Source organism: Ambystoma mexicanum, chromosome 2q (assembly GCF_040938575.1).
Source record: "Ambystoma mexicanum isolate Mex_15411 chromosome 2q, UKY_AmexF1_1, whole genome shotgun sequence".
NCBI lineage: Eukaryota > Metazoa > Chordata > Amphibia > Caudata > Ambystomatidae > Ambystoma > Ambystoma mexicanum.
Genome location: NC_090924.1, coordinates 315,092,525 through 315,115,323, shown reverse-complemented (window position 1 = coordinate 315,115,323; position 22,799 = coordinate 315,092,525). Strand labels below are relative to the sequence as shown.

At 49.3% G+C, this 22,799-nt stretch overlaps 1 protein-coding gene across 1 annotated transcript in view; it reads left to right on the top strand.

The window, feature by feature from the left end:
- Positions 1 to 22,799, top strand: part of MEIOB (meiosis specific with OB-fold) — a 1,713,677-nt gene that overhangs the window by 214,709 nt on the left and 1,476,169 nt on the right. Inside the window, exon 2 of the mRNA XM_069647289.1 lies at positions 2,257 to 2,331. Within this exon, the coding sequence (XP_069503390.1) occupies positions 2,263 to 2,331 (69 nt within the window). The 5' untranslated portion in view covers positions 2,257 to 2,262. The remainder of the gene's footprint in view (positions 1 to 2,256; positions 2,332 to 22,799) is intronic.

Sequence of the window (22,799 nt, the reverse complement as noted above, 5' to 3'; positions counted from 1 at the left end):
CTGTGACGAAACAGATTTCGTCTCGTTGGATTATTTTAGCTATCTCCGAGTGTTACCGCTTGGCGGGAAAGGACCCTCCGGCTGGCTTGGGGGCCCATTCTACCAGGGGAGTGGCTGCGTCTACTGCCCTGCAGCGGGGTGTTCTGATTCGTCACATCTGTGATGCAGCCACCTGGGCTTCAGTACATACTTTTGTACGTCACTACTCCCTCGGTTCCATCAGAGGGCAGGATCTGGCCTTTGGCAAGGCAGTCCTATATTCCGCAATTTGATTGGGCATGCTAAATTTGTGTTTTAAATTATTTTCCCACCTCCTTGCTTGGTACTGCTTTGGGAGTCTGTCATAGATATGGAATACGTCGGAGGACCCAATCCCCTCGAAGAACAAGTTACTTTCTTACCTGATAACGTTCTTTCGATGGGATGGTCCGACAACTTATTCCATATCGCTCCCTCCCTACCTTCCCCGCTGCAGAATTTCTTTTGCGATTGCAGCTTACGTTCTGCAAGGCCTTGTGTGTCTGACTGGCAGAAAACTGGTGGCACACGTTCTGGGGGAAAAAACTATAACTGAGGCTATGGGCGTCGTGCATCCTACTTATCACATCGGGTGACGTCGGCCGTCGGAGGAGGTCCTCGGGGACGGCGCATCGACGTCATCGACGCAGACGCCGCAGATTTTCCGAAGCAGCATAGCTGTGGACATTACCTGTCATAGATATGGAATACGTCGTCAGACCATCCCATCGAAAGAACGTTACCAGGTAAGAAAGTAACTTGTGCTTCTCTATACAAATGCAAATAAAATTAAGTTTTTAAAAAATGAGCTAAATTGGCTTATTTTACCATGTCTATTCAATCCGCAGTCAATGCTCCTAAAGTAATTGTGATCTATCTAACACAGTCGGAGCTGTAGATTTTTACAAATATGCAGACACTGTTTGACAATCTTTCTGACTTTGGGGATAAGGAAGGACATCTTCGATACTATGATGTCTGAGTCTGGAAGGCTTTTATCCTTACAGACCTTGTTATCCGCAGTATTGCAGGCTGCTGCTAACTCTTTCTGCTTGTTTACACTTACCAATCCAGCAGAGATTTGAGTGGAGGGAGTGAGTGACTAAGTCTATGTGCAAGAGTGGTACGACCTGTGCTGCTATGTTAGTTTGGAGTGAAAACATAAGTTTAGGAGGGAATTATTGTCCATTTCAGTAAAACCGTGAGGTATCATACTTATTAGTTCCTTCCGAGTTCAACTCCCCTCCGGGATTTTGTTGTCTCTTTTACTCATGTGGAAGTATGAAGTAATTTTCCTTGTGGCTGTGTATACGTTCTTTTCCACTCTTCTCACCTCCTCATTCCTCTGGTCCTCTGTCGTGAGCCCATAAGCTTTAGCGGAATCATCCTTTTTTGGTTAAACCAAAGCGTTTCTAGTGGTTATATATCCTTTTTCCTTTCTGTTTGTTCGCCATTACAATACCTCTCACAACCGGGCCCTTAATTTCACTTACTAGTGAAAGGGAGAATCTTCATTTAACAGCAAGTTCTGTAACACACAACACTGTTTTCGTGTCTTCCTTGTAGTATATGAGAAGGTGAAAGGCAACCCAATATTGGTTTGCTGTGGAGACTGGCTACTACCGCTTAACAATTTACTATTAAATGTCAGGCCACAGCTAATACTGGAGACTCGAGCTAATCTTGGCTCACTATGCTAGTACTTACTTCACTGTCTAAAATGTCAGTTCGAAAAAAACAGCCAGGCGTTACCTTAAACAATACATTTTTATATTGAATATTTTGTATTAGGGGTGTTTTACCCATGAACTTTTGTTTTTGATGGACTGTTTCTGGGAGGCTGTTACTGCGCGTGAAGCCAAGTTTAAGGACGTCAACACCATATGATCAGATATGATCTGCAATTACTCCAGAACGCCAAACCGCCTTCTCACTTGAGCTCACTTGCTGTGAGCGCGTGCGCAGGGGGCAGATTTTGTAGGTGATGCAGTTAGAGGGCGTGTCAAAAGTCCTCCACAAGTAATCATAGCACAATTGGAACCGGCAGCTTTCTCCGCGAAACCGCCTTCTCACTTGATGTCATATTAAAGTGAATGGAACACCAGTTGTAAGAATGGTTTAATTTTGCCTTTCTCTCTAGTCACATGGGGCCACATGTACAAAACTACCTGCCTGCTGTTTACCCATATCTTGACTGTTATTCTGAATAGTTTTTTTTCTTGTCTCCTTTCCCATTAGCAATCAATGATGGCCTTCATTTCCGAGCAGAATTTCACAGCTCTCTCAGATCTGCATCAAAATCTGTCTCGTCCGGTAAGTCTCACACTCACTGAGGCCACTCACTAGAAGGGTTGGCTTTCCATATTAATGATTGTCATGTTGTTTACTGTGCATAACTGTTACGTAGCGGAACGTCAGATCTTTGTCGATCCACTGCGAAAAAAGAAACGTGTCAGGTAACAAGAGCGATAGATATTGACCTGGCCACTCATTGTGTAAGAGCCCTCTTTACGCTGTTCTAACTGGTAGCTGAATAATGGATAATTGTGCAGTCTCTGTGAAATAAAAGGGCATGCATGAATGTCGGAAATGTTTCTTTTGACTACAAGTTAGACAGAGTGGTATAATAGTGTGCATTCTATATGTTTATTTGAGATACAGAGTACTGATATGTCGCTCTCTCAGTTTAAGTTTTCAGTGTCCACTCATACGACGCAGGTGATCGTTTATTTAAAGTAAAAATAATAGATGGCCGACTTTTACATCCAGTCCCTTTCTCCACAAACAAGAGACTGGATATGCTTTCGCATTGTCCAGAACGAACATTGTTGCAAAAATTATTTTCTCCACACTTGTCCAACTCTTGGGGTTGTCCCTCCTGCCCTTTTTTAGTTTTGGCTACTAGGTTGCTCTGTAAGCACTGCTTCCACGCCAGAACTACTGGCAGGGGTACCAGTGACAGCCAGTGAATGTTTTAATTGGAGAAGCGTAAATATTTGCCACATATAGGGCAGAGCGACCGAGCACAGCGAGGGAGCCAGAACCAACCAATGGTGGCTCAGTGCGTGAGGGGGTGACAGGGGAGTGTCCTTCCCTGAAAACATAAAACATTTTTCGAATAATGGGTAAAAATGGTACATTTTACAGAGCACTTTAAGTGAAAAACTGGGTAAAAATTCAGATAGTTTACAATTAGTTTTGTAGGGTACTGTTGCCTCTTACAGGCCAGGAAAGGAGGACGCGCACACGGAGATACTGGAACAACCTCTTTATTCACTCTCCGTAACATCAATACTGGCGCCTACCGCGCCTTACCCAGAAACCCCCTTTCTCCCTCGGTCCCCGTAACATGGCTCCGCCTCCACAATGATGGGGGCCGCACTCCTTAACCCGTGAGTGCTTGGCAACATCACCCCCGAACAATATATTCAAACATCGAAATCAACATTCTTCAACAACTCTCATAGGTTTCCTTACAGCTCTCCGTGGCCTCTCATCTTGGTCACCTGGCTCTTGCAGTTCCGTGGTTCTCACTTCCCAGCTTGTCCCTCCTGGGTCTCCTCCCGGAGGGATCCACAGGTCATCCCGCGACTCTCGCGGTTCTGGAGAGGTCGACCGCTGGAGCGGTTCCGTTCCCTCTCGTCTGATGTAGTGTCTGAATTGTTGACAGTTCCTGGTGACAGCTCTGCTCTGATCCTCGGCCGTCACCATTGTGCCTTTCACTGCGGTTACACTCATGGGGCTTGGAGCAAACCGCGGATCTGTCTTCCTGGGCGTTGGTTGCTGGACGAGTGCTTCGTCCCCTATGTAGAAATCTTGTATCACCGCATGGCGGCGAGCATCTGTCTCTAGTCTTGCTCTCTTTTTGGCTTCTGCGTCCCTTCGGAGTACGTCCATGTCAGGCAGCTCCTCATCGGACAGATTGCGCGGTATGCGGGTTCGCACTTTGTAGCGAAGCATTAGCTTGGCAGGTGTCTTATTGGTGGCTTCATGAGGAGTGTTTCTGTAGTCCCGTAGGAGTCGGCACAGTGCCTGGTGCGGATCGACTGCTTCTACTCTGGCTCTTTGTCTTGTCTTCTTGATCGACGCCATGAAGCGTTCATCCATCCCATTCGCTTGTGGGTGGCGAGGAGTTATCTTCATGTGTTCAAACCCTAGGTGTTCCGCTAGTGTTCCGAACTCATATCCAATGAACGGGGGTCCGTTGTCAGATTTGACTATTTTGGGGATCCCCCACTCGCTGAATACCTCCTCTATTGCTGCTGCTACTTGAGGAAATGCGGTGGTGGTGACTGTTTTGACGATCGGGAATCGTGAATGTTTGTCTATTAGGAGCAGGAGGTAGTCACCCGCCTCCGTGGGCCCATAGAAGTCCATGGCTACACGCTCCCACGGCCGATCGGGTATCTGTGTGTTGGAGCGGGGGTGGATGTTCCGCAGGAGCCGTGCACTGGCAGGCATGGCAGTTCTTCACCCGTTCTTCTACTGCCGCGTCTAGGAACGGGAACCAGACATGGCACCTCAGCTGTCTTTTGGTGTTCTCCGCTCCTCTATGTCCCTCGTGGGCCGTACTGACTACTTCGTTCCTGAGCGTGGCGGGGATCACAATCCTGCACCCTCTGAGGAGGATGTTGTTGTCCTTGACGGCCAGTTCGCTATGTACCCTGGCCAGCCTTTCAATTTCCTGTCTGCACACCCCTGGGTGTGCCAGCATTGCTCTGTGATGATCCCTCCATTTGTTGGTCAATGTGAGGCTGATGGCAAGTGCCGTGGTGGGGTCAGCCGCTGATGCGGCGGCAACTCTCCAGGGACAGCGCCAGTGGTAGCGAGTTGGACGCTATGTATTGTACATAGGCGATGTCTCCCTTCCGAGTCAGTGGGGACCCAACTGGGTGTCGCGACAGATAGTCAGCGGGGTTAAGGTCACCCCCGGGTCGATGCAGGATGTCATAGTCATATTCTTGTAAGCGGATTCCCCACCGCTCGATTCTAGGGGGCATCTTGGTGTGCGGGTTGCCAAAAAGCGATAACAAGGCCTGGTGGTCCGTGATTAAAGTGAACTTTTTCCCAATGACGAAGTCATGGAAATGTTCGCACGCCCAGACGGCAGCTAGACTCTCCTTCTCCGCCTGGGAGTAAGCCAGTTCCGGGGTGGACAGGGCCCTGCTCGCATAGGCGACCACATGTCTCGGGTGGACATCCGCGCTGCTGGTTTGGGCTAAGATGGCCCCAAGGCCCACCGGGCTTGCGTTCACCACGATTTCAGTGTGCCATGAAGGATTGAAATAGGCCAGGCGGTGTGCTTCCATCAGGGCACGCTTGATGTCAGAGAATGCCTGGTGGCACGCAGGGGTCCACTCAAACACAGTTTCTTTTTGGAGAAGCTTCCTTAGTGGGTCGGTAAGGGACGCATAGTGTGGTATGTACCTCGCACAGTAGCCAGCCATGCCGAGAAAAGAGCGAACGTCTGCAACCTGTCGCGGTTCACCCAAGTTGGTGATTGTGTCAACCTTGTCGGGATCCGGCATCATCCCTTCGCTGGGAAAGATGTGTCCAAAAAATTTCAGCTTTGTCTTGCTGAAACGGCACTTGGCAATATTGAGAGTGAGGCCCCCTTCCTGGAGTGCTGCACACGCGGCGAGTAGGGCTTTGTCATGAGACTCTTTTGATGATCCAAAGACGAGGATGTCGTCACTGTAGTTCAGTGTGCCCTTGATGGATCTGATCACCTGCCGAATGGCCTCCTGAAAGATTTCCGCGGCTGCTGAGATCCCGAAGTTCAAACGCCGATACCTGTAGAGACTGTCGTGAGTCGCAACCGTCGTGATGGGTCTGGATTCCGGATGTAACTCCAGCTGATGGTATTTTTGGTTGAGGTCGAGTTTGGAGAACATCCGTGCGTTGTTCAGTTGCACGATCATGTCCTCAATGCACGGTCCCGGATGCCTCTCGCGCTGAATAGCAGTGTTTGCCACCCTCATGTCCACACACAAACGGATCTTTCCTCCCTCCTTGGGTACAACCACGAGTGGGGATACCCATGGTGTCGGACCTGTGGCTGGTTCGATGATGCCATCAGACAGCAGTTGTTGGAGTGCGTCTGATACTGCCGCTTGCAGGTGAAAACCTACTCTCCGGGGATGTTGCGGTACCGGCCTCACCGATGAGTCGATGTGGAGTCGGATGGGAGGGGCCTTGAGTTTGCCCAGCCCCATGCAAAGGTTGGGGAAATCCCTTGTGATGTCAAGCTGTGTGACCAGGTTTTGCGACTGGCAGCATGCTATGGTGCCAACTGTGTCTCTCATGTTTGTGCTCTCGGAGGTCGCTGTGATGGAGTCTCCCGGCCTCACGTGTATTTCAATCAACCCCAGGCGGGATGCCGTGTGGTAGCTGAGTAGGCATCGGCTTCTGGCAAGTGACCGGATAATGTGTATTGTTGTGTCAACTTTCCGGCCATTCAGGAGGAGGCGTTGTGTGAAACATCCTACCGTTGGTAGGGGGGTGGTAGCTCCCCACTGAAATATCCTTGACCGAGATTGTTCGAGTGCCGGTGGGTTCGGTAGTTTGGCATAGTCCTGCTCGCCCATTATGTTGACAGTAGCGCCTGAGTCAATCATGAATTGAAATTGGCTGTTTCCCATTTTGATGGGGATTTTTGGGGCTTCTCTGGCCTCTTCAGTGTCGAGTATGAGATTGACAAACTCGTCCTGGTGATATGGGTCATGTGGCATGTCGTATGCGGCTCCCTGCTCGTCCCGGTAGAGAGTCTCAGGCCTGTATTCCTCTGGTGGATGGTCATATTCGTCCATGAAATATTTGGTCCGATCAGCCTGCTCTGGCTGTAGTGGGTACCCCTGCGTTTGGTATTCGTCGATGGCCCTGACATATCGCCTCTGTCCCTGGCCTTGTTGGTAGTATCTGGGTTGGATATATTGTGGAGGTGGCGGACGGAAGAATGGCCTGACAGGCGTTTGGGGCCTCGCCGGGGGAAATGGTATGCCTTCTCGGCACACCGAGTGAAAATGTCCTTCTCTTCCGCAGTTCGTGCACCGTTGTGATAAAGCTGGGCATGAGCCTGCATGTGGAAAGGACATCCCACAACGATAGCACTGTCTCTGTTGGCGAGGAGCTTGGATGGTTTGAGTTCTGTATGATTGTGACCCTCTGTCACCTGGACGAGATGGCTGTATGGTTGCGACCAGTTCCGCTGTGTCTTGCTTGGGGTTGCTCGGATTGCCCATGGATGTAGCTTGGGCATCAACCCTCTCGTGTATGCGAGCAAGCTCGCTCACTTCCTGGATGGTGAGGGGTTTTTTCAGGAGTTGTTTTTAGAGAGCAGAGGATAGGACCCCTTCAATGACCCTCAATCTTATAGCTTCATCCAACGAGAATGCGTTGAATTGGCAGTTTGCGCCTTTTACTCTTAGGCGGGTTATGAATTCGTCGACTGTCTCTTGTGGCATTTGGGTGCACTTGTTGAATAGGTAACGTTCATAGTCACAATTAACTTCTATGATGAGAAGTCTATCTAGAGCCTTGATCAAATCCTTGAAAGTGTTCTGTTCAGCTGCAGGGATGGTCTTGACCACAGTCTTTATCTCACCCCCTACCAGATTGAGGAAGATGTCCCTAATATTGGGGGAATTACCATCACCAGACCCCCTCACGTAATGCTGGAAATCTTCCATCCAGTCAGTCCATCTGGGCCCCTTCGTGGCTTGTGGAGTCATGGTGAAAGGCGGGGGTAGTCGCAGCTGAATCGGCTGTACAATATGAGCTGGTGTAGGTGACCCAGGGTTGGACCCTGAGGTGGAGCCCGATCTGCTCATGATGCCAGAAGGTGGGGACCCGTGGGTGTGTGCTCGGCCCTTGCGGATGCTTTGGTTAGGCTGGCGGTGCGTCACCCACCTGGGAGGTCAGATGCCACAGATGGGCATGCAGCGTCACAGACGTTGTAGGGAGGGATGGCACTCAGCACTGCTGGGGCTTCGCTGGCAGTATGAGGACAACGCCAAACGTCCTGGTTGGGCCGCTGGAGGGCGTGGGCAGGCTCGCCGGCACGCGACATAGGGGGGGCCCACAGCGGATGGCCAGGGCCCAGCTGCACACTCCCTGGCATACTCGTAGCCACGTGGGGACCAGGCGGACTGCCAGGGTCCAAAGTCGTGCCTCCCGATGCAGTGCGGGAGAGAGAGAGAGAAAACGCAGCGTGTTCATATGCGGCCAGCAGCTGCCGCCCGTGTAGGAGGTGGAGGGGCAGGAGGAGGCCCAGTCGCAGCCAGAGCGAGGAACTGGCGGATTGCCAACAGGGACGGCCTCGAACACGCACGCAGAGCGGAAGTGGCGGAAAGCCACGGAGGAACGGCGGACTGCCGAAAGGAGGACTCCGTGGGCGCACGGAAATGGCCTCGTCGCCAGTGTTGCCTCTTACAGGCCAGGAAAGGAGGACGCGCACACGGAGATACTGGAACAACCTCTTTATTCACTCTCCGTAACATCAATACTGGCGCCTACCGCGCCTTACCCAGAAACCCCCTTTCTCCCTCGGTCCCCGTAACATGGCTCCGCCTCCACAACGGTGGGGGCCGCACTCCTTAACCAGTGAGTGCTTGGCAACAGGTACCTCGTGAAAAAGTCCAGTAAATGCAAGTCCCCACCATGCATAGGAGCATTTCCCAAACACATTTTAATGATGCATTTGTCCACAATATATGCCAGTATACAAATATTTTCGTGCTGCTGTGCTACCCGGCTGTGCTAACCTTTCCATGATGCCTGCAACTATATATGTCAGTATTCCCATATAAGAACATACTCATATTTGCTTTGCCCATAATGCCAGTAATAACAATTATGACACAAACATGTCCACGCTGGTTCTGCAAATATATGGCAGTATCCCCACATAAGAACATACCCCTACTGGGTTTGCCATTAAAAATGCCCTGCCACAATATGAAAACAAGCCCAAACTGGCTACACCAAAATGCCAGTCTAGCCATGTAATAACACTTATCAGGCTGGTGAAGGCCTTACAGAATGTAATTCTTCAGAAACGTTTTCAGATGAGTAGTCCTATTTGTTTGGGCACATGGGACTAGTGGCAACTTTCACCTTCCCACGATGCCCTGATAGACACCTTAATCTAGGGGTAGTGTACTCCATGTTTCTGTAATAGGAACACTCCTTTGCACTCTGCTCTTTCTGATTAGGTTGTGTCTGTTTGTTTTATAGAAAAATTGGAATCCTTATACCGTGGCAATAAGCTGAATGGAACACAGTCATCTGGCTATCAGACTACTTTACCTGTTCCTGGGACACAACATGCATCAATTGACTTCCCATGTTCCCTGGGACTCCAACTGAGAAGCAAGCTCCCTGAGAAGATTTTGTTCCACCCTTATCCACCCAAGAGTAAGAGCTGTTAAACCTCTGGTGACACACCAAATCGTGCACACCAAGTTTTCCAAAGGTGATCTATATGCAACTACCGAGAGCGGCACGTGCCCTTTGTTTGCTACATGGGGATGTTAGGGCCCTGACTTCCTCAGTAATGCCTTCATGCCCTCATGGAATAATGTGTTCCCCTATGGCCTTTCTTCTCTCCCATTGTTGTCCATACTAGTTTACAAGCTTTAAGATGAACACTCTATGATGGACGACCTGGCACTGTTTTGCAGGCCTGGAAGTTCTTTTGATCACCCTCCCATGCTCTTATCACTTCAGGAGGACCTGATGACACAGCACGAGGAAGGATCTCCATGACTCCATCCCAGCATGCAAACAGCCAGGAAACTATCCAGAAGGTTATAATATCAATGCCCATTACTCCGGTTCTGTAATTGAACCTTTTGAGTGAGGGATACAGTGCACTCTTTTGTATCTGATCTTGCCAGGCATAGTATTCAAGTAGAATCTTGCAAGTCTAAACTTCCTTTCAAAGGAGCCTACCGTCACTTTGATGAACGTTGTCTCTGGCTACTCGACCCACTTGTCTGGAGGCACTTCAACAGGCACCTGCATTTGCTTCCTTCACATAAGGCCCCTCGCCCTCGTTTTGAGATTAATGTTGTTCAGTTTGATTTGGTCTCCATGTTTTTGAGCTTTTGGCAGTGGTTGATATTTTGTTTGGAACTCATTAGAGTTTCTTTTTAGGATGGTGGTTTCCTCATACAGATTACTGAAGGAAATCCAACCTCTCTGTGCTGAGAAACTATACTGTCTATATTTTTGTAAAACAAACGAGACCTATCACAGCTCTTTTCCGAGCCCTGGCAGTGCGTCATTAATTCCATCACTGATTATTTTTTTTTTTTAATAGAAAAAAGCTGGCCCTAGATTAGTGAACATAGTGAGCTGAATACCTAGACAGACCATAATTGTGTCATCCAACTAACTCCTAATTTATAGAGAGCATGCAAAAAGCAGTATTCTCCATATCAAGGCCGGACAACTCCAATAACTAAAGCCCCCTATTTCATCCGCTATCAAGAAAAGTAAAACCTAGTGATACTTTGGCACCCAACTATATTTCGGATGCTCCTGTATAAATAGCTACCGGTTTTAGCCATACAATGAAACGTACGCACTTCATCAGGATATCGGGCAACATTTAGGGGTTGTCGCGACCTCATGGTTGCACAGAGTTGCGAGGTGAAATGAAAGGTCTGATACTTGGGTAAGGGAAGTTGATTTCTTAACTTCGTTCCAGTGACAAGGTATATACATCAGGTAAATCCAAGGGTAAGTAAGTAGGATGATACACAGGAGACATCCACCGGCCTCCTCTCTCACAAGCTGCTTCACTCCAACTGACATTCATGGAGCTTACAGGGGCACTGACACCACAACATTCCACAGGCATAACGTTCCACCAGGCATTCTCAGCATTCATGCAGGACGAAAGCAGGGAACACAAGACACAACACACAGCTTGATCATAAGCCTTATGAAAGATTAGTGGACAGAGTAAAGGATTTTGTTTAAAGATGAAAGGATGTAGAATCATGAATTGGGTGCCCACCACACTCTGTTGTAACAGACCTCCAACAGTCCATGTTGGTTGCAAGTGATGGCCTTTATGTAGAAATCATTAATACCACCTGATATCCTTTTATTTTTTTTACCACTCTTTTTTATTAATTTTGCCATAACACGAAACAAAACAAACGTAGGTATGTCTGAGCATGATACAATCGCCCGCATGGGGTAACAAGTACAAAACACAGTAAAACAGAAGAAGCCAGAAGAAGCCAGCAGGATATATAGCACCAACTGAAAGGTCCGGGATTAAAACAAGGCAACAAGGGACCAGCCTCTATACCAAATAAAAAAGGCTCAGTGATCGACTTTATGACACTCTGACAGGGCCCAAAGGAGTTGTGGCAGACGAGCAGAGCAGTGCCACAAGAAATGGCTTTAATATTGGTACTGCCTGATCTGAAAAGGCCCTTCAAGGTCAAAATGAATCTTTTAATTTGCATGAATTACTTGTATCGCAGACACCTTAAAAAATAATATTTCTTTTAGAATTAATGCAGTTTTACTTGCCAAAAAATACTATTGGGAATAGGAATAATGTCTTTACTTTCGAACAAATCATTTTACTCCAAACATCAACAAGATTTAGTTAAATGCTTCCACTTTATAATCTTATTTGGAGCCATGGGTTGGCTTTCTAGGAGGATTTGGTCCAAGACAGACCTTTTAACTCCCGGAAGTCAGGCCTGCATCTCAAATGGGTGGTTACCTGCATCTCAGACTGTTAAGAGACAGAGACTACCCCACCAGATAGATATTCAGGCTCATTCCCCTTATTCCATCAAAGCTAACGCACCTCCAATAGCCTAATAGCCCATCAAAGCTAACGCGCCTCCAATATCCTACTAGCCCCATGTCACACTAAGTATGATCTGAATAGTGGCCATGTGACCTGTGAACATGCTTTTTGCAAATACTATTACCTGGATTAAAGTTCCAGTACCGACACTCAGTTTAGTCAAGTTGGTATCACAAAGCTACTTGTCTATGTTCCTTATGATCTTTTCTCAGTTAGCTGCCTATTCTCCCTGCCACATTGTAATTTGGGTAATCTCCCGTTAGTATTGGGGAAAACAGAGGGCATAGAGAAGTAAGTATGTTTTCCAGCAGTGAATCTTTCATAGAACCACCTGCCTTTTGTCTATTTCCGGATGGCGAAGTAGGAATTGCCTTGGTTAAAAAACATATTTTCCTATAGCAATAAATATATCTTCACATCCATTATGTATGTGCCCCATATTAATTCTCTTTTCTAAAGCCAGTAGGGGTTGTTTGATCCCAAATAACACTGGCCCAGCGCATCTTTAACTCCATCCCTGTCACCGTACTGAGAGTCGTTGTAGGACATCCCCTTGAGAGCTTTGCTCTTATATTTGTTTCTGAGAGAAAAATCAGATTTTAGGTAGGTGGCCTGTTTTAAACAGCGATTGGCGTGGTAGCAACCTTAAACAAGGGATCTTTGATAAAAGAAGGAAAAGTCTTTTTAAACTATACTGTTGGAACACGTGTGAATTGGACCCACGCGAAGAGTGTGAATATTGTTTGTATTGGTGCATTAAGTTCAGAGGGTTATATTTCGTCAGGGCTTTACAGATACAACCAGGAAAGAAAGGGTCATGAAAATCCTATTTGTGGAGCCAGAGCACGCAATCACAGACCAGCCAAGAAAGTGGGTAAAAGGCCTTGTTGGGAAAGCTGCACAAAGAATCCTTTCCAAGCTCTTTGTGGGTATTCAAGCACATTTGCTAACTGTTTTGTGACCCTGACCTGATTTTTGGGAGTGAGGTCTTTGTAACCTCACTCCCATTCTTAACTCATTTTCTTTTGAGGACAGGATAAGTCTCTTAGGCTAACGGTTCAAGCTACCCTCATTTAAGTCAACAGTGTAGCTCTAGTACCTCCCATATGGATTCTGACTGTATGGGCACTTCCCCAGCATACTTGGTGATGTCCAGACAGGCTGGTGACACTGGTACCTTTTTTTTATTTTTTTATTATTATTTTATTTATTTTTTATTCTATGCTTTTTGTGTACACTCCTGATCACCTTTTTGAGGTTTTACATAATGGCAGCCTTTTGGTCACTACAGTGCTCAAATGGCTGGCTTTTGTTTAAGCCCTATCTTTGTTCTTCACTGTCCCTTTGACCATCTTCCTCAAAAGTAAGGATAGGAAATGGCACATAATCATTGAATTCACGGGCTCTGGCCAGAGCCAGGTGGGGTGCATGTGTGTCAGTGTTAAAGTTTGCCCCAAAAAGCATTCCAAACCTTGAGGTCATGAAAGTATCTGAGATGGCTTTCCATGATTTGACAGCGACCCAGATTTTGGACGTTTTAGGTCCCCTCGTAGGGAGGCTGGTTTCCCCAACCCAGAATTCTGTATTTCCGATAAGGATCTGGAGACATTCCTTTTAGTCTTCCACTGAAGTCAAGGACACGATCCACAAGAGTCTGTGAAGGGTTGTTGGAAGACTGCTGCTGAGAAAACCATTGTACTAGCCATCTCCAGCTAAGCCAAGCTCTGCTTGTATCGACAGGAGAGAGCTTCCACTGTACCCCTACTCAGAACTGGTGGGTCTAAGCAGTTCTGAATCCTGCATCACCAAGACTATGCTCCTGGCTCACATCTTTCAAAATGGGGAATCCTCCTATTGCTTGGACCCAGCACAGCCTCGTGGATTTTGTAGCTCTGCTGTTCTCTACCAAGAAGTGAAGTCCTAATGGAGCCACAGTCCTGTCGGCCTTTGTCTTCGTGCCTGCACACGCTGTGCAGGGTCACCTCATCTGCTCATCCCATTGGTGGGGCCTTGTAGGTCCTCAAAGGGGCACAGGCCCTTCTTCAGTTTCAGACCAGTCTGATGATCTTCAGAACTGCTTGTTTGCTGACAGAGATAGGAACTGCCATACCTAGCTGTCATAAAACAAAAGAGGAACACTCTGCACCATCACCCCCTGGAACCTCCAGGATTGCAACCTCTGGCAAGAGCAGTTGTCCCCACCAGCCTAGATTTAACTAGGGTCATTTTCTTTTCCGATCAGGATTTGAGTGGCTGGCTTACATGCATGTTTCTGTTCCCCATTCATTAACATTGGACCTAAAGTCCAAGGTATCGCCCCAAATATTGCGGATGAACATCCTGTGCCCGAAAATGCCAATTTCAATGCATTTATATGTGGGGGTCTGTTAGAGTAATGAATATTGTAAGGAGAGTATGGGGCGATGCAGGATTCTCACGCCACATATAAGTGCGTAGAAATGCACAAAAAATATATAGTTTTTTCCAGTCACAGGTTTTTTTTCCTAAAAATATCACATAAATCCAAGTCCAATACTGCAGCTACCCATTCTTACCTTCGATGGTGGAACCTGGGTACGGAAATCCTGTCTGGGGTCCACCTACATGACCAGGATCTGTAGCTGTCCTTTCTTCTGCAGAAAACCTTCTTTTGGGCTACTTGAGGTGCTTTGAAACACAATTTACGTGACGTATAAGCGCCTTACAAATGGACAGTAAAATAAATAAATACTTCTAAACGTGTTGCTCACCAAAGCACTGCCTGCCACATTGAGTCTGTTGCCTCCTATGAGAGAACCCTGACTAACTTTTTAAGTCTCGGAAGGTAGCCAAAACTGGTCGCTTTTGTTGAACTCTATTAAGCACTTGTTCTTAGGTTAAGGTTAGACTTGTTACGTTTAATTACTGATTAATGGTGCTGCCTTAAGGTCTGTGATTACTATCAACATTTCTTTTTACCCCCACATTAGGGCGTTGTTCCAGTAATTACTTTTAGCTGTACTAATTCCAAATGTGGTGGGTGTCCCAATGGGACCCCTTATTGGGAGTGTGTATGCATGATGGTTCTTTTTTCTAGGATCCTAACGTAATCTGTCTTATTTACTTACTGTACTTAAAAACGTGTTTTTATACTTGCCTGGGTGGACAATCTGTTGCTTGACAAACCCTTGTATATCTTGACTTTATTTTATACCAAGCTGATGATAAACATAATGTAAGCCTTCATGGTAGCCTCATAACTCATAACCAAGAGTTTGGATTGCCTAGTGTGGTAAACCTTTGCAGATACACTAAAGTTGGCTTCTCAGAAACCTACACCAGTAGTTTTTCAGAAAATGTAACAGGCCACTGTAAAAATGAGGGAGAGCAGGAAACGGACAATAGAGCCAATCTCTTTCCCACCACACCCTAAGACACCTTCAGCGAGTGCGCCACAAATCAGGGATCAGAAACTGCCACTCTTATCATGTACAGATCATGGCTGTACTCGGAGATACAGCGCTGGCCATCCCCGGTGTTGAGTGTGGTGTGTATTGAGATTGGTGGTGGGTCACAGTCAGAACCCACATTGGCTCACTCAAGGCCGCTGCCTTCAATTTCAGTTCACCAGACTTTTTCAGGCTTTGTGTCAAGTGGTTCAGCACCAAAGACATTGACGCCAAGAAGTCTAGTGCGAACTTCAACATCTTTAGTGATGTTGTGAGCTGTGACGTCTGGCTCATTTTTGTAAACACTGGTGGCTGCTGCTTCATCGACGTTGAGTTCCTGCGTCAGTATTTGAGTGGTCAGAGTTCAGCCATCATCAATGCCTCTGCCACATAAGAACACTCCACTTGGTTTCAAGGTCGTCTGTGGCTGTTAGGCAGAATCCTGTGCCGTGCCCTTAGGCACCACTACACACAATTAAGACCACAGGTGGCAATACAAGTTTTACCTTTGGTACAAGCCTGTACTACTATGTTAAAGTGGTAGCAGTAGCTGAGCAGCCAGGCTTATCTCAAGAGTATATGAGCAGTAGCAGAGATTACACAAAGGGACCACAATTACTGTGACTCAAGCAAACACTGACTCAAGGTTTTAGGTTAAAAATATAAGTACATTTATTTTTAAACCATTTGTTATCAACACGACACTTCTATTAATTCAGAAATCACACGTAAAATATACTACAACTAACCAATTCACTTTGTACAGTATTACTCAAGGTAAGTACCCTGTGTTTGAATGGACCGGTGTTACGCAACAGAACACGTTACTGTGAATACAATTGCAATCACTTTTTGACAGTTCGGTCTACTAGATAAACGCGAATCCGCGGCAAGAAATGCTACCGTGGCAAAAACACACTTGGCACCCGAGATACCCAGAGCGAGTTGGGGGCAAAAATCACAGGCAATATGTTAGGTAGGCAGACAGAATCGAAGAACACAGACAGGAATTCAAGAGTCAAAGGGCCGGAGCCAAAGTCAAATGACACCGGGTACCTGTTGTCGAGGATCACACAGTCGGACAGTTCAAGATTCAACGTTGCCAAGAGTACTTTGATATTGTCAATGTTCCAAAGCAAAAGTTATAAGAAGGAGGGAAAAGTAAGGACAAGCCTTAAAGTAGAGAAATAGGGGTTTCACCCGAAATTCCTCAAACAGGACACAGTAACTTTCTCAAAGAACAAAGCTGGTCCCACGGCAGTTGTTCCTGTTGGTTTCCCGCAGACCCATGCTTTCCTGCAGCTTCAGCACAAAGAAGGACGATGAGGGGGTCCGCACCACACAGGAATGAGGCCGGCAGCAGCGACAATGAATAAAAGGTGCGCTCCTTAAAAACAGGAGAGAGTCTTCAGGTGGCTATCCGGACCACTACAGCAGTGTGCAACGATTTCGACCACGAAGGCGACCTCTGGCTGAAGATGAGCGGGTTATCCCCACCAGGCTCAAGGGAAGAAGACACCGGACTGGATCTCCTCTTAGTCGTTGGAGGGTAGATAGCTCAGGACTGCAGCAGGGCTTCACCGGTGCAGCAGTCGACCTCTCCTCCACTTCTCGTCGGTTCCTTGTAGTTCCTGTGGCGACTCTGACTTCCAGCCCAAGAGACCTGCCTTTTATGCGAAAAACCGCCATTCACACAGCCTGGCTGTCAATCACCCAGCAGGGGAGTTGTCCAGCCCGGACAACCACCTTGGCCAATCATGACAAAGTACGACTTGGGTTTCCTAGGATACCCTGTGCAGGCGGTAACTACACCCCTCCCTCACATTCAGCCCACCTAGACACCCAGGTGCCTTGAGGAGGGCTTCTAGGTAGAAGCCTGCCAAAAGACAGTGAACAAAGAAGGCAAACCTAATTTTCTGCGCAAAGTAAAACACAAGAAGGAGTTTAACAAAAAGAAATGGCGAATAAATCGCACTGCAGCCAAACAAAAAGGATTTGGTCAAGCAGGTTTAAGTTTGAGGCTAACACAATAGCCTACAATATTACCACGGTTATATAAGATAACCGCGATAGAAATTTAGGGTAGATACCACTGCCACCAGCCATGTCTAAATGTTAAAAGAGCGAAGCAATGCTCTAGGAGGTACAGATAAAGAGTTAAGAGTTGGGGGCGTGGCTTGGAGCCGACTCGATGAGGTCGCTCCTCTGAAGCCACCCGTAGATTGTCCGCTGCCGCTCCTGAATTTATACAGTTCCTGGGCCCTAATTGACCCATCGACACCGGCCGCGTGTGTGGGAACCGATGGAGCACAAGCGGCCCTGAGAGGAGGGGCTGATATCGGAGCATTGCGCTCAAAATCACCGTCCAGATCCCGGCTCCCTCCTGCGCCCGAGAAAACCAGGATGGTGGATGCACGGCTGTGCGCGTACGCCACAGGGACATGGAGGCGAGCCCTGTCGCAGCACACGGGCTGGGGGAGGTGAGCGCCCGAGCGTGACGAGCGGACTGGCTCCATCTGTCTGCGGGGAGCGGTCCGGCCCCCCCTGAAGCGCCAGAGCGGAGGAGGTGTTGACGTGGCTCCGGATAGAGGGGCCGGCCTGGAGCCCTGGGTGAGACGCTGAGCGGCGGAAACCACTGTGGGCTTCCCCGCAGACCTCCCGCGGGCGCCGACTGATGCTGGCCCCATGGTGAGAGGATCCGCTCCGATGCGCAGAGCCCAGCTGATGCCAAAATCCAAGTGGGTGATCCCTGGTGGCGGGGGCCGTGACTGAGGCGGTCGCCGTGCGGAGAGGTCCCACTCTGGAATTATACCTGGTGGCCCCCCTACAGCTGGAGGGAGGTGGGGGCCTGTCTGCCGTGGGGGCTGTCGGTGGCGCCTGCAGGCTGGGCTACACTCACCTGTGCACCGCGACGCCTCCTGGAGTTGTTTCCCGGCCTTCCCTCGCCTCCTCTCCCTGTTATGGCCGCAGTGATCCAGCGGGGCCTCATCGTTCCCCAGCCAGCTCCGGTTCCTTCCTCCCGCGCCCTACCTGAGTGATCGGGGCCTTGCGCTGCCAGCGCCCTGTTCAGGAGGCATCTTCTCAACTCCATTGGGCCCCCACCTCGCAGCCTCCCTTCTCAACTTCTCTCTCCTGGGACGCCCTGGCCCACGTCATCCTGCGGCGGCACTCCTCTGGACTAAGGGGCTCTCACCCCTCAACAGACTCAAGCCTCCACAAGTCGCGTGGGTGGCTCTCTCAGCTCCTGGTAGGGCCAACTCACCCACCTGCAGACTCTCACGATCGGCCACATACGGGGCCACAACTCCCAGTAGGTAGCCCGGGGAAACGCTGGAGGGGCTTGACTGGGGTGGGGGTGTGAGTCCCGCCCCTCTCACACGGCGGCTAGCTGTGGGAGCCGTTTTCAGGGGCCCCTGGTGGATTCCTTATTGTACCTCGTCGCCTTTGTAAGTGAGCAATCAGCACACACTTGGACACTCTGCACCCTCCTAAAGGATCCTGGACCCACGCTGGTGGTAAGCTTGTCCCGCGTGCAGGTCCCTTGACTCTTCTTCTCCCCTCCAGCCTCCTGAACTCTTCCTGGGGCTCCCCGGCCCACGGCCCTGTTCCCTGCGGACAGAGCTATAATCTCCACGAGTGAAGTGATCCACCTTAGCTTCCTGCGGGGCTCTGGGGGTTCCTGGCGGCCCCCGCAGCGATTCGCCTTCACGGCTGCGGAGCCCTTGGTGGCCATTAACCTGCCGCCGACATGCACCACAATGTCTAAGCTACAGAAGTCCACCAGGTCCTCGGACATAGCAGCTATGTTAATGTCCTCCGAAAAAACGAAGAAACACCTCCCCTGCCCCTCTGCCTCGCAGGAATCTCTGGACAACAAGGGACCTCTGGCGACCAAAGAAGATATCCGGGAATTTATGGCTGACATCAAAGCAGAATTCCGGTCCTGTATGACGGAACTCTCTACCAAGCTGGAGAATACAGACAAAAGGGTCTCGGAGGTGGAACAGAGATTGGGCGAGGTTGAGGATCGCTCCCAGGATCATACCTCTGGCTTAGCCGAGGTGCAGCGTTCAATCAAACTCCTGCAGGACAAATGCGACATTCTGGAATACAAACCGCAGGACCTGGAAAATGGGGCCCGGCGCAACAACCTCCGAATCCGGGGGATTCCTACCTCGATCCCCGACAAGGGGTTGGTGGAATATGTGGGCCTCTTTTTTTTAAACCCTCCTCCCTGACCTTGATGACTCGCAGCTGCTCCTAGACCGCACCCACAGGCTAAATCCTCGTCGCGGAGTGGAATCAGATGGTCCATCCGGCGTTCTCGCCAGGGTGCACTTTTTCACCACGAAAGAAGCCGTCTCAGCGATCAGCCGCTCCAAGGATGACATCACATTCCAGGGGGCCTCCCTCCAGAGTTTTCAAGATCTATCTCCTCTTACACTCCAGAGGAGGCGAGCCCTCCGCCCTTTAACTACCTTTATTCAAGCCCAAAAGGTCTGCTACAGATGCCTTCATCCCACAGCCTTGCAATTCTCCTACAAAGGCTCTTTAAGGAGAATTAGCCACTTGGAAGATGCTGAAAAAATCTTGAACCCGGACGCTTTCAGCGCTTCACGCTCACCGCCCACAGGGGCGACTGCTGGCTCGGACCCTGTGGCTGCTCCTAATCCCACACAAAATTCCTGGTCGAAGGTTCCGAGATTCCGGAAGAGGAAATAGCCTTGCGGGGTCCCGTGATGAGGTCGCCGGCTCTGCACTCTGGAGCCGAGCAGCGGCCACAGGAACACAGATGAGCACCATCCCTAACGCAGCGGGCACCATTCCACGGTCATGCCCAGCTCCAAGGTACTTTCCACCAATGAGTCCTTGGAACGATCCACCAAGACTATTGATAATTTTGGCCATGTTGGCCTTTCACTATTGGATGGCCCTGTTGGCCAGGGGGGATTTCGACCCACAAACGGTCTGCCTCCCCCAGTTAAATCTCGGTCCTCCCGTTGGCGGTCCGAGCAAAAACCCCGAAGGCAGGGAAATCTATGGCTGCACACTTCGCGACATGATGGCTAATTCCTCTATATCTCCCCCCCACCCCCCTCCTCAGAACTTGTCGAGTCCCCGGAGCTGGTCCCGGGACACCAGACTCTGTGATTTGTCTCCCTGAACGTTAGGGGACTGAATTCACCTCCTAAACTCAAGTCCATCCTACAGAAACTCCAGAATGACAATGCAGCAGTGGCTATGCTTCAGGAGATTCACCTACTGCCGGCGGACCACGACCGCTTACGCTCCCGAAACTTTCCAAAGCAACTCTTCGCATCTTGGAATTCCAAGAGAGGCGGCACGGCAATCCTGTTTGGGAAGGGGCTGAACCCTCAGATTCTGGATTCCATGAGCTGCCCGGAGGGGCAATACATGGCAGTAAAATGTCTGATGCTGGGACAATTGTACTCCATAGTTTCAGTGTATGCGCCCAACTCAGGCCAGGTGCTTTCCTATGAATCGCTAAGCACAGCTCTCTCTCCCTTCCTGGAGGGCCAGATAGTGATTGGTGGTGATTTGAATGGGGTCCCGGACCCCATCAAAGATGAGTCGCACCCGCCCCCTTCCGGGGACTTCGCCACAGCTTTGGCTCTCCTGCAATTATTCAGAACTTTGGGGGTGGTGGACTCGTGAAGAGTTCTCCATCCGTCTGAAACAGACTTTTCTTTCTACTCGTACGTTCACAGAACGTTCTCCAGGATAGACCTTCTCTTAGTATCTCCACAAATCTTTACATTTACCGACAATGTGACAATTGGCTCCAGAATTCGGTCTAATCACGCCCCGGTGGCCATGGAGATGCGAGTGCAGGAACCACCTAATCCCCAACAGCGCAGATGGACGTTATATGACCCGATTCTTAACGGAATGCCACTCATAGATACAATTGCAACCACGATCACTAATGTCTTCAAGGAGAACCCTAGCGAAGACACCTCCCCCGTCAACAACTGGGACGCAATGAAGGCAGTGGTGAGGGGGGAACTGATTGCGCAAGGAGTGGCCTATTACAGGCATCGACGACAAACTCGTCAGATCCTCGAGGACGAACTTGAAAAAGCAGAAAGGTTCCATAAGGAGAAGGGCTGGATCCCTAAAACACAGCGGGCTATCTGGATAGGGCAAAAGAAGATTGAGGCCCACTGTGCTGAACATACTGCACACCAAATGGCGAAGGCTAAGCAGTTTTACTATGCTAAGAACAACAAGGCAAATAGATTACTGGTGGCCAAACTGGCCAAGACAAGGAGGAATAACACGATTGTGGGTCTGAGGGATCAACATGGCAAAATCCAATACACTGACCAGGACAAACTTCGGCTTGCAACAGCCCACCTGACCCAGGTGATGACCGCTCCGGTACGAGACGTGGGTGAACAAAAGGAATATCTACGGGAAGCAGCGCTGCCCAGCCTAAAGAAGGCGGCCTATGACTCACTGGAGGCGCCGATTACCGACGAGGAAGTGGACGTGGCGATAAAAGCCCTTAAATCCCGGCCCGGATGGATTTACGACTAGGTTCTACAAGATTTTCAAACCTCAATTGTTAGCGCCTGTGGTGCAGCTGTTTAATTTGTTCAGAACCACAGGCACGATAACCCCGTCCATGCAGGAGTCAATCACTGTCTTACTCCCAAAACCTGGAGGCGATCTGAGGAATCCTGCGTCATATAGACCTATCGCCTTATTCAATATTGATGCTAATATATATTCTAAAATTCTAGCAACATGCCTCTCCCAGGTTTTGCCGGAAATAATCAGCGCCGATCAAACTGGCTTCCTCAAACATCGCTCCACTGCCGACAATATCCGCAGGGCCTTGGATCTGGTGGAACTTGCCTCCCGAGACTCCCGGGAGTTGGTGCTTCTGGCCCTGGACGCAATTAAGGCATTTGATAAAGTAGACTGGACCTTTATGAGGCTCACCCTCGAAGCTTTTGGATTCGGCCCAGAATTCTGCACTATGACACTGGCAAACTATAAAGCGCCTAAAACCCTTCTCAGAGTCAATGGTACCCTTTCTTCCTCTATCAGCTTAACCTGTGGAACCAGACAGGGATGTCCACTGTCGCCGCTTCTTTTCGCGCTAATCATGGAGCCATTCGCCCAGCGGATCAGGCTGAACCCTGCAATCAAAGGCTTTCAATCGGGCTCAGCGCACCATAAATTGGCCCTCTACGCGGATGACGTCCTTCTGACCATCACAGAGCCCCGTTCCTCCCTCCCTCAGGCCCTGGCAGAGATAGCAAGCTATGGAAGGGTCACGGGCTTTGCCATCAATCTCCGGAAGTCAGCTGCCCTGGCGGTGGGCCTGTCCTCGAAAGACCGAGAAGCCCTAATTTCGTTATGCCCAGTACAATGGACGACCAGCGAAATCAGTTACCTGGGAGTCCAGATTCCAGCTAACCCAAGCGAGCTCTATCGGGCTAATTACCCTCCACTATTCACGGCCTTGGAGGCGGAACTCAAGC